Genomic DNA, 12,393 nt, shown 5'->3' with positions numbered 1-12,393 from the left:
TGTTGTTGTTGTTAAGTGCTTTCGAGTTGGTTCCGACCCTGTCTAGGGTTTCCAAGGAGCAGTCGGTAGTTTGACCCGCCAGCCTTGTGGTTCGCAGTCCAATGCTGACCCTACAGTACTATGCCAGGTGTCCACTACAGACCTTGTTTTTGTTGTTGTTAAGTGCTATCATTTGGACCCATAGCGACCCTGAATAGGGTTTCTAAGAAGCGGCTGGTGAGCTTGAACCACTGACCTTGAGGTTCAAACTGACTTTGCAGTCTAGGGCATTAACCCACAGCACCACACCAGGCCTCCAAGATGGCATTTAAAAGGGAATCCTGCTGGCTCAGTGTGTAAACATTCAGCTGCTCACCAAAAGGTCAGAGATTCAAACACACTAGCTTCCCCATGGGAGAAAGATGAGGCAATTTGCTTCTGTAAATATCACAGTCTTGAAAATCCTCTGTTCAATTGGGTTGCTGTGAGTTGGACTTGAGAGGCATGAGGTAGCTGAGAAGCATAACTGATTCCATCGGGCTGTAGGAGGAGCTCTGGGAGGTTCATGGTGAAAACAACATGGTGACTGCCTAGGACCCACTTTGTCTTTGCTTTGTCTTCCTTCTATTTCAGTGGGCTTCCCACTCTCAATGGGCATTGCATAATCTTCTCATCCATGTGTTTGCCACTGAATTCCTGCTCCTGTTTGGACCCATGTAGCCAAGAGACATAGGCACACATTCCCATGGTTGTTCCCTCAGCCCCACTGGAGTCCAAACATCCTGAAACTTCCTGGTGGTGATGAATGAACCCAAATCGTTTAAGGTTCTATAATTAACACTTGTGAATGAAGTCTTGGAATGAAATAGTGCAGGGCTTGAGGACATGGAATATTTTGGGTTGTACCTTGACAGGTACAATATTCCTTGGTTTAGGAATCTTTTATTCTCTTTAAGTCCCTTCCTTCCTTCCTTCCTTCCTTCCTTCCTTCCTTCCTTCCTCCCTCCCTCCCTTTCTTCCTCCCTCCCTCTCTCTCTCTCTCTCTCTCTCTCTCTCTCTCTCTCTCTCTCTCTCTCTCTCTCTCTCTCTCTCTCTCTCTCTCTCTCTCTCTCACATACTAACATAAAAATAGAAGGTTTCCTTGAGGGTATTGTAGCAAGGGGAAGATTGCAAGCACAGCACACACCAAAGAATGTGTTATTTGGTATTGGATTGGATTACATCAGAGATATTTGTTACTAAATGCAAAAGCCAAATTTACAACACAGATCAATGGGTGATGAATTTGCAGGGAATATGGAGAATGACTGCCTTTTTTTTCAACAGGAGTTACTATAGGTTTTCTATAAACATAAACGTTGGGAGCGTTTAAAGTCGGATCAATTTACAAATACTGGTGCACGTGCTAAAGGAACACACCCACACACGTCTGCCTTCCGTGCTCCCGGCTCCTCGCTGAGTTACTTACCAAGCGGCTGTGCTCAGACACAGAGATACTACTGGGGTGCACTGCAAGGCTCATGCACTCGCTGATGCTGGCAGCAAATCGATTGGGTTCCCAGGCTCGTTGGCACTTGTCCCTTCGGGAGCACCTGCCGCAAACAGATTCACAAGAGATCAGGCCATCTGTTTGGCTCCACTGCTCTTTGGGGGTAAGTAATAGGTGTTTACTCTCCTGAGGCTCATTAGGGCTGTTACTATCCTAGTGGGTTTGGTGACTCCCACAATCTCTATTGCAGCCCAGGGCAGACTAAGAGGCAATGGGCATCATCCTGTTAAGTTTACACAGAGAGAATGCTGGTGTCATTGTTGGGTGCCACAGTGTCAAATTAGACTCATAGCCACTCCATGTGACAGTGTACAACTCCCCCTTAGTGTCTTCCAGGCTGTAATCTTTATGGTAGTAGATCACTAGATCTTTTCTCCCATGGAGCCACTGGGTAGATTCAAGCTACTAGCCAAATGCTTAGCCATTGGCTCCACCAGGGCTCCTTAATATATAAAGAATAACCTTTGACAACACAGGGGTGGGATGCCCAGATGAGTGAGTGAGAAAGTTTGGGAAACTTGAGAGGTAGCCTAGCAAGAGGCTAAGTATATGAGCTTTAGAATTAGGTTGCCTGGTTCTAACATCAGCTGTATTACCTACTTGCTGTGTTCCCCTGGACCAGGTACGTAATCTCTGTGCCTCAGTTTTCTTAACTGTAAAATGGGAATGAAGATGATGATGATGACCTCCCTCCCGCCTAGGGTTGGTGTAAGGGTTTAATGAGTTAGTACTTAATGGCTGGGCACATTACCTGGTGTGGCGCTGGGGGATAAAGTATTGAACCGCAGTGTTGGCGGTTCAAACTCCCGAGCAGCTCCTTGTAAACCCTATGCAGGTTAGCTATGAGTCAGGACCGACTCAGTGGCACTTAACAACAACAACAATTAGTGTTAGTCCATATATCACTACTATCAATATTACTATTATTGGGCAATGTTATTGTTATTCTCTTCCAGGGTAATTGACTAGAACAAGAAAGGGTCTGGACTGTGTGGGACAATGTGCCTGTGATTCTGTGGCTAGATTAATGGGCCTTTGAGGGCAGGATCCATGTTTTATTCATTGGGATATGTTACCTGTCACATGGTATATTTTAAATAAGTGTTTGTGGTGTGAAATAATGCCTGCAGACAGAGACAGACAAGGAGTCGCAGGCAGGGCGGCATTTGTCAGAAAGCTATGTGGCCGTTTCTCCGACATCTTCATCTCTGGCTCAAGACTCCTCCACATGCCCACCAAGGCAGGTGGACATGGTGAGGCCCGCCTACAGGAGCGGCTGGCTGATGCCTGCCCTGTCACCCAGGACCAGACTCCAGGGTTGGTCCTTCTCCAATCCAAACAGCTACCAGGGCGTCAAGAGATTCCACAATCAAGCAGTGATTCCTACCCTGGCTGCCCCCAAGTCCCTCCCCTTCTTCCTTTCCAGGCACATAATGGATCTAAATATGAATGCTGTCAAAGAAAAGAATTATTGAGGTTTAAGTGAATCCTTAAGATAGCTCTAAAGTGAGCTCTTGACTGGAGCCTTTATCTCATTGACTCACTGAAATGGCTCTTTTTTATCATACTATTTATGGCAACAGCCCTAACAGAGATAAATAGCCTGGGAGACAGTAACACACTTGCAAGAGCGAGGCATACAGAAGAGACAGGAAGGTTTCAAATCCCCCCAGACCCAAAGGCTCTTCAGCAGTCTCCCTCTGTCCTCTCTGCCTTAGTTTAAGATTGCCAGTGCAGGCCCATCTCCTCATTCCCCTGCTCCTGAGGTAGGCTGGCAGCAACCGGTGGGAGGGAATCACAGAAAGGTCTGGGGGAGTGGAGAAGGCTCAGAAGAGAAAAAAAAAAAAAAACCCTCTGTGTGTGAACAGGAGAAATCTTACTCCCCATGTGTTCTTAATAAGTGGGCAGCTGGAATGAGGGGTGTGCCCTGGCATATAGAAGGGTCCTCTGATGCTGGGCAGGAAGTCAGAGGACGCAGGAAATCTAGGACTACTGCGATGTGGCTGGTCGTTCTAGTAGTCACCACAGACAGACCTAGACTAGGTGGGTGATGAGAGGCCTGGGTAGATTTATAGCCTTTCGCAGTAACCTGAGGAGAGCAGATATTCTCGGTATTGAATACCTGATAAGTCCACTGTATAATTTTATACTGTTCTACAATTCCGGAAGTTTTGACAGGCACTCGAGCTGGGAGTGGGTGACCCCTGTAGAATGAGTGTGCAGGTAGCTCAGGACACACTTCAATACAGTGATGGGGGCTGTGAGACTTTCTGAGGAAGCCACACCCTTGAGGAGAGAGCTGGCTAGCCCATAAATCAACCTTTCTGAAACAAACCCAATTGCACCCACCCCACCATTTCTGCAGTATAGGTGGCAACAACACCTTGATCAATTGATTGGTCTAAATGCAGACTCACTGCCAGGGCTTTGACAAAAGCATTTTTATAACACATTTGAGGAATCTCATACCTTCAAACCCAAGCGGAAAGCCCAGTGTTGATGGGCTCGAATCCAGTCCGGATTTTACATCTGTGAGACGCCTGCTTCTTTCCCTCCCTACTGAGTCCTCCCAACACCTGCTACGGAGACTGGAAGCCAAGAGCTATTGTGCGGGACCCTGAACTCTGGCCCTCTGCCTCCGCCTCCACCCCAAACCAGCACATTTCTTGGAGATGCTCTGCCGGCTGGCACGGAGCCATGGAGTTTCCCACTCCATTGGGCAACAGAATTCCTAGCCGGCTCCCGCCTTTCGGGGTTTTTACCCTTTTCCCTCCCCTCTGGGGCTCTGTGAATGAGGAAGTTTAAGTGTGATTTTGCATTTCTATTGAGCTGGTATTCAATGGCAGGCATGTATCTGAATAGAAATGGGAGGCCAGTTGGAGTGAGATGTGGACTTCTTGGAATCATAAAATAATGAGGCCAGAAGGGTTCTCCCAAGGGTACAGAGCCCATAATAATTATTTTGATTTGTGTCGCCTTTTCTGGGCTTCGGTATTTCCAAAGCATTTATTATTTCATTGAATCCTCACAATTCACCTTTGAGGAAAGCATTCTCCCTATTTAGCGATGGGGAAACAGAGGCCCAGAATTGTCAGTGGGGTCCTCCAGGGCCACCCACAGTAACTAAGTGGGGTCCCAGCCTCCCAATGCTAGGGCTGCAGGCACTTATTTCAGACTAGACTGAGAAGGTTTGGGGGAAACCTGGAGACCCCTGAGCTTCTTTTGTGAGTTCTTCCAACAATACTGCTCTTTCCTGGTCTGACAAGGATGCAGGCATTGACTTCAGAGCAGCTGGGAGAGCTGAATTTTTAAGTAAAATGAGAGCCAGAGACACTAAGGCTCTGCGCTTGCAAAAACAAAACAAAACTCTGAAACATGATGAGAATTTGTACTGCTCATGAGGCCAAACCACTGTCAAATCCCCCATCAACATGCCCAGAAAATCACCTGGTCCTTTTTCAGGACTTCCCAAACTTACATGTTGTGCAGGGCACACCAGCCACAGTGAGGGTCCCCGGAACTCAGGCATTCCCCACAAGTAGTGTACTGTTCACATGATTCTACGGGGACTCTGATGACCTGGCAGAGAGAGAGAAAGTATGGTGAGATCAGGCTGGGGCTCCTTTACAGATGTGTGTTCAGGCTTACCCACACCTACTCATACTGGCACTGCCACCTCCCCGAAGCTCTGCAGAATGTGTTGGCAAGGTGGCAAACCAAAGGTGTCTTCTTGTCTTTGCCAGAAAGCAAACAAGTCCCAAAGCATTTACTGTAGAGTTGAACCTGACTCATGGTGACCTCACGTTGTGTTAAAGTAAAACTGTGCTCAGGGAATTTAAATGCTTGATTTTTCAGTAGATTGCCAGGCCTTTCTTCTGAGGCACTTCTGCATGAACTAGAACCTCCAATCCTTTGGTTAGCAGTTGAGCTTGTTAACTATTTGTACCATCCAGCGACTCCAAAAACCAGTTACTACTGAGTTGATTCCAGCTCATGAAGACCCTATGTGTGTCAAAGTAGAGCTGTACTTGATAGAGGTTTTTAGTAATTGTTTTTTTAGAAGCAGAGGCCAGAAGGGTGGACTTTGCCAGGCCTTTCTTCCTAAGTACGTCTGGGTGGACTTGAACTTGACCAGTAGCTGACTCCACGTTCGCCAAAGGTAGAAACAAACCCTCCAATCTACTTCTGCCAGTCACTAAAGTCCTCCCAAGTGCTAAAAATGGTTCATTCTGTTGAAAGGCTATTGAGTGGCACAAATTCATCTCTGAAGAGCTTTCAGCTGGGCTTGGGCTGAAGCATCCTGCTTGCATAGAGAACACTGAGCAGGGAAGAGAAGGAGAAACTCTTCCCACCACATAATATTCATAGTATAGTACAGTCTCTTAACATCCAAGCAAATATACCACCTGGGTACAATTATCTCATTCTCTGATGTCTGCATTCAGTTTCTCTAGTAAATCTCCCATCCTTTGAAAAGTCTGGCTAAATGGGAACAGCCATGGAGACAAGCTGCCCGTCTGATTTTGTCTTGCTGGAGAAAGTATGCATTTGCAGATCAGGACCCTGTCTCCCAGAGAGTACAGCCTCTACCAACTCCTCCCAGCTTCCCAGTGGGGCCCTGCAGGGACTTGAGCACAGTCTGTTTGCACGTGGCTCACTTCCACCTGCCCAGCACGTGTGACAACAAAGGCCAGGCAAAGGGGACAGAGGACTGAAGTCTTCCATTTGCTATATCTTAGCTATGTGTCGCTAGCTGGGGCAGGAGGCTGCTGGGCTGCAAAAACATCTGCTAGGCTGAGAATGGGTTCTCATTTGTTAGGATACAGAGGTCCCCCACCTACTAGATGTGTGAACTCCAGTGAAAACATAACCCGTGGTCCAGCAGTTCAGGGAGGAGGAGTTGCCGATGCCGATGCCTTTTACAGCACCCTCCTGAGAGGCTCTGGATGAACCCTAACACAGTCCAGGCTGCAACTGTTTGCCAGATGTCAGCTACACAGAGGCCAGAAAATCCTGCTATGTATTAGAGAGAAACAGCATCCCATCCTTGCAGTGCCCACAGTCCAGTGGGACTCAGTCATTACAAGCCGACAATTGTTTGTAGTGTGCTGAGCACGCATCGCTTGGGACTGGTGTGAGCCCTGGAGGCCAGGGAAGCTGAGAGGAGGGGCACCCAGTGCAGCCTGTTGGGAGGAAGAAGTCAGGCCACTGAGGGTGAGTTTTGAAAAGGAAGAGTGACAGATTCAGGAGTCCTGGTGTATAGGACCAGCACTGGACTGCTAAACACAGGGTTGACGGTTCAAACCCACCAGCTCCTTGAAACTACTTTACAGGGTGATTATGAGTCTGAATTGATTCAATAGCATTTAACAACAACAAGGTAAATACGGACACAGATGGACACTTGTTGGTTTCTGACTCATAGCAATCTTACAGGACAGGGCAGAACGGTCCCAGACGGTCTCCTAGGCTGTAAATCTTCTCAGAAGCAGACTATCACAGCTTTATTTTCCATGGAGTGACTAGTGGGTTTGAATCACTAACATTTACATTAGCAGCTAAGTGCTTAACCACTGCACCACCAGGTCTCCTTAAGCATAGATAACTTGAATGTCAGGTGTACAGTGGATGGGGGCAGGGCCAGAGCTTTAAGCAGGGGCCAGATCACAAAAGGTCTTAAGTGTCAGTCCAAGGAGTTTGACTTTTCTCTGTTGGGACCCCTCTTGATTCTCACCACATCATAGTATTTATCAGTCTTCATTACAAGGACTTTCCATAACAACTGACGTGATCAACTTTTTAAACAACTTTGGTTGTTGGGCTGTTAACCGAAAGGTCAGTAGTTCGAACCCACCAGTTGCTTCTCGGGGGGCGGGGTGGGGGTGGGGGATGATGAAGCTTTCTGCTACCGTAAAGATTTATGGCCTTGGAAACCTTGTACAGGGTCACTGTGAGTCGATTCCACGGCACTTAACCATGGCACCAACCACCAGTGTGGCTCCAACAGGACTCCGGAGCAAACAGTTTCAGGAAAGCGCAACATAAAGAAGTTGTTGTTGTTGTTAAGTGCCATCGAGTCAGTTCTGACCCATAGCAACCCCGTATAGGGTTTCCGAGGAACATCTGGTGAGCTTGAACCGCCGATCTTGCAGTTCAAACTGACTTTGCAGTCTAGCGCATTAACCCACAGCGCCCCACCAGGACGCCGTGTAAGGAAGTGAGGGTTGCCCAATAACACAACAGACCTGGCTTCACAAAGAAACTCCCACTGCTGATGGCTTAAACAGGCTCCACCAGGGCAGTGAGGATAGGGTTTCTGCGAAGGCTGCTTGGTAACCATTGAGTTGGCTCCAATTCATGGCGACCCGGTGTATGTTGTTGTTGATATCAAGTAGATTCTGACTCCTGGCGACCCCAGTAAAACTGTACTCAGTGGAATTTCCAGCAGCTGATAGTTTGGAAGTAGATCTCTAGGCCTTTCTTCTGAGGTGCCTCTGGGTAGACTTGAACCTACAACCATTTGGTTAGCAGCTGAGCATCTTAATAGACCCTATGTACTATAGAACAAAACGTTGTGCGGTCATGAGCTGTCTTCATGGTCACTGGTATGTTTGAAATGCAAGTCTGCATTGTTGTTACGGTGTGCTATTGGATCTTTACCGAGATAATCTAATTTTGCAAGCCCCTCTTGTAAGTTTCCTGTTGCTCTTCAACTCAGTGCATTAAAAAAAAAAAAAAAAAAAAAATCCCACCAGGAGTACCATCTTTGTTGGAGCAAATCACCATTCTTTTCTACTGAAGAGCCACTGGTGGATTTAAATCACTGATTTTTTAATTAGCAGCTGAGAGCTTAGTCATTGTGCCAACAGGGTTAAGGCTGTGTTGTTGTTAAGTGCCTTTGAATTGGGTTTGACTCATAGTGACTCTGTATAGGATTTTCAAGGAGCAACTGGTGGGTTTGAACTGCTGACCTTACAGTTAGCAGTCCAGTGCTTAACCTACAGTGCCACGCCAGGGCTTTCCAATTCCAACATCCCAGGATTCTGTTTCTGATTTTTGTTAACCTGCACAGTTAAAAGATAGCATCGAACCAAACGTGCCAGAGAGTGATTCACATGAGCTGAAGGAACCACACTTGAGCCCTGACTGATTTCCTGCATGCTGATAAGAAGCACCTTCTGACAGGTGGCTGCCAGGGGGCTCTTCCAGCATGCCCTTCAGGATATCTGTGACCTTAGCTGCCTGGTCTGCTTCCGCTGGCCCCCTCCAACCCACCATCTGAGGTCTGAGAGCAGTAGTCCAGTGCCCGGCCTCCCTTTCTTGGGTTTCGGGCTCCTTGTGAGTGATGTCTGCATCTGGCTGGAAATTAAAACAACTGTCTGCATTGCATTTGGCCCGTCTGTCAAAACACAGCCCGGCTCTCAGCAGCTGGGAAAGGGGGCCCTGAATGGGAGCAGTGTCTCCAGCAACAAAGCCCACTTTCACGCCAAGTGCCATGGAGATAGTGAGAACCCTGTCCTTCTCCAAACATGAAACCAATAGCACAACTATTTTTCCTGTTTCCTGGGCTCTCCTGGTGGGATTTTTTTTTTTTTTTTTTTGAAATGCATTGAGTTGAAGAGCAATGCAAAACAGGAAACTTATAAGAGGAGGGTGTTGTAAAATTAGATGATCTCCCTAAAGATCCAATACTCATACACACACCAAAGGAAAGAAATACCACAGGGACTGGGAGAAGATAACTCCAAGTTAGATGATACCGCCGTCCTCCTTTTTCTTTCCTATATCTAGGTGTTTTTATTCACTCATCAACCAGTGTTAATTGAGCATGTTCTACATTCAGACCAAGTTCCAGACCAGTCCTAGGCACTTCAAGGGAATACAAAAAAACAGCAGCATTAGAATACATCCATCGCCTTCAAGCTGCAAACAGACTAGCAATGAGAACAAAAATAGCGCTATGTGTTCTAAGAGAATTATTGAAAGAGCAAAGAAAAAGTACCTCTACATTTGAGCTGCCCAGTAAGGCAGACACTAGTATCATGTGCCTATTGAAACACCTCAAATGTGCGCATCTGCATAGAGTATACAATGCACACTGGATTTCGAAGACCAAAACAAACAGAAAAAGAATGCAGAACATCTCAATTTTATTTTTTTTAGATTGACTCATATTGAAAAGATAACATTTCCCATATATTTTTGGGTTAGATAAAATCTATTGCTTTCATCTGCTTCATTTTTTTTTTGTTGTTGTTGTTTTAAATGGGATGCTAGAAAGCTTAAAAATTACATATTGTGATTTGTGGTTTGCATTCATGGCTCACATCATATTTTTATTGGACAGTGGTGTTCTACATGGAGAATCCAAGAAGACTTCTTGAAAGATGTGGTATGGTGTCTGGGCCTCGAAAGACAAATACTACTTTTACAGATGAAGATAAAGCCAAAGAATATTCCTGGCAGAAAGAACCACATAAGCAAACCATGCTGCTGTTGTTATGTGCTATCCAGTAGGTTCTGACTCTGAGCGATACTGTTTAGGGTTTCTGAGTTTTAAAAATTTTTGTGGGAGCAAAAACCCTCATCTTTCTCCTGAGGGGTGGCTGGTGGGTTCAAACTGTGGACCTTGTAGTTCACAGTCATGCTTATCCTTTGGAGTTACTGTGCTCCCAAGAAAACCAAAAGTTAGGGCAAAAACGAGTCTCAGAGTAGAAATGCACGTTTGAACCAATTTGGGAAGAACTTTGAAGATCACAGAGCTGGAATATATGGAGTCTTTATTTTCCAGTTGCCCATTCCTTAGCCAAGAGGATCTCTAAAAGGTGGCCCTGTGTATACTAAGGAACAATGGTTCTCAAGGTATGGTCCTTGAACTAGCAATGTTGCCACCATCTGTCAACAAATGAAAATCTAGGGGCTTCAGACCAATCTACTCTAACAGAAACTATGGGTAGGAGGTCCAGGAAGTTGGGTTTTAACAAGCTCTCCAGGTGTTTCTTTTGCAAGGTTGAGAATCACTGATATAGATCATTTCAGTTCCTTAGGGAAGTCTTTAAATGTTAGAACCTGGACTGAGGAAGAAATATAAAACTCTGCCTTGGGGCTATAGGAGAAACTCCACTTTCTTAAGACTCAGTAAGAGGTGCTTTGGGGAATACTGTATGCCTAGAGAGAAATTGGGGGTAGTGATATTTGGTGTAGGATTCTCTTCTTCCACGTGAAAGGACCAGGTTTGAATTACCTGTCAATGCACCGCACGTGCAGCCACATCCATCTGTCAGTGGAGGACTGTCAATAGCTATGAGGCTGAATAGGCTTCTGTGGAATTTCCAGATAAAGACCAGGAAGAAAGGCCTGGTGATCTGCTACCTAAATCAACCAACACAAACCCTATAGATGACTTCCAGCAAGATGGCGGACTAGGCACACATACTACACAGATCCTCTACAACAAAGATATAAGTGACAAAATAAAACAGACACAGATGAAAATTCTGCCACCCTGAAATTCAGAAGAAAGCTTAGAGAAGTGGATGAAGTGCTTGTTGGGAGGAAAGGCCAAGCAAAGATGACGAAAGAGGGAGACTGACGAGTGAACAGTAATGGAACTAACTCAAAAAGAATTCAAAAGAATGTACATTCAAAGGATTGATAGAAAGATCAATGAAAGCAAAGAGAATACAATACAAACTTAAGAAGAATTCAGGAAAACACTACAAGAGCAAACAGACAAAATAAATGCAAATTTGGAAACAATACTAAACCTGAAGATTAATACTAGGATCTTAGAAGTGGACAAGCACAGACAAAATTGTCGAAGAGTTGTTGGAAGGAAGCATCCTTAACATCATGAAAGATGAGCAGATAAGCATACAGGAAGCTGAACAAACCCCAAACAAGATAGATCTCAAAAGAAATCACCAAGGCATATCATAATCAAGCTTTCCAAAATCACATACAAGGAAAGAATCCTGAGAACACCTTGGGCAAAACGAAGAGTTCACTACAAAGGAGAACCAGTAAGGCTAAGCTTTGATTTCGCAGCAGAAACCATTCAGGCAAGAAGGCAGTGGAGAGATATATGCAAAACTCTGAAAGAAAAAGACTGCTAACCAGGAATCACATATCCAGCAAATCTGTCCCTCATATAGGACAGTGAAATTAGGACATCTCCTGATAGACAGAAATTAAAGGAATTTGTAATGACCACACCAACTTTACAAAAAAATGTTACAGGGTTTTTTTTGGACTGAGAATCAACAACAGCAGACAATAACCTGAAATTAACACACATGATACCATTATCCAGAACTCAATCCAGATATAGAAATATTTAGACTACAACCAACCTACAAGACTGAAAACAGGGAACCAAGACTTCAATGTGTAATGAAGTCAACCACAAAGCAAAAAGAGGGAACAGTGTAGATACAGAAGTTCCAAATGACAAGGAAGTCAAGGAGATTTCACAATAAAACAGACTGTTTCAAGCAGGGAATAAATAAACAAATTATATGGTAACTTCAAAGAAAAATAATATACTTGCACATCAAAACAAAAAAAGAGGACAATCAGAAAGATTTAGTAACACATCAAAAATGAAAATGAAAACACACAAACAAAACGAACTCAGCATAGAAAATGATGCAGAACAAAGAATCAAACAGCACCAAAAACAAAACAAAAAACCATACACACAGAAAAATGAAAACAATAAATTCATACCAATTGATAATTTCACTGAATGTAAATGGATTAAACGCTCCAGTCAAGAGACAGAACAAGGGATTGGTCCCTTGCTGTCTGCGCACTTCCATTCTGGTGACTATAGGGGTGCTTGAGCTAGTGGGCACCCCAGCCCC

The 12,393-nt window shown here is 45.1% G+C and overlaps 1 protein-coding gene across 2 annotated transcripts in view; it reads right to left on the bottom strand.

Moving 5' to 3' along the window:
• Positions 1-12,393, bottom strand: part of PLXNA2 (plexin A2) — a 298,684-nt gene that overhangs the window by 100,273 nt on the left and 186,018 nt on the right. For both annotated transcript variants that reach the window (XM_006834051.1, XM_006834052.1), the window contains 2 exons: positions 5,007-5,107; positions 1,448-1,571 (listed from right to left, as the gene is read on the bottom strand). In XM_006834051.1, the coding sequence (XP_006834114.1) occupies positions 1,448-1,571; positions 5,007-5,107 (225 nt within the window). The remainder of the gene's footprint in view (positions 1-1,447; positions 1,572-5,006; positions 5,108-12,393) is intronic.

This window comes from Chrysochloris asiatica, unplaced genomic scaffold, assembly GCF_000296735.1.
Source record: "Chrysochloris asiatica unplaced genomic scaffold, ChrAsi1.0 scaffold00009, whole genome shotgun sequence".
Lineage (NCBI taxonomy): Eukaryota > Metazoa > Chordata > Mammalia > Afrosoricida > Chrysochloridae > Chrysochloris > Chrysochloris asiatica.
This window is presented reverse-complemented; position numbering and strand designations above follow the sequence as displayed.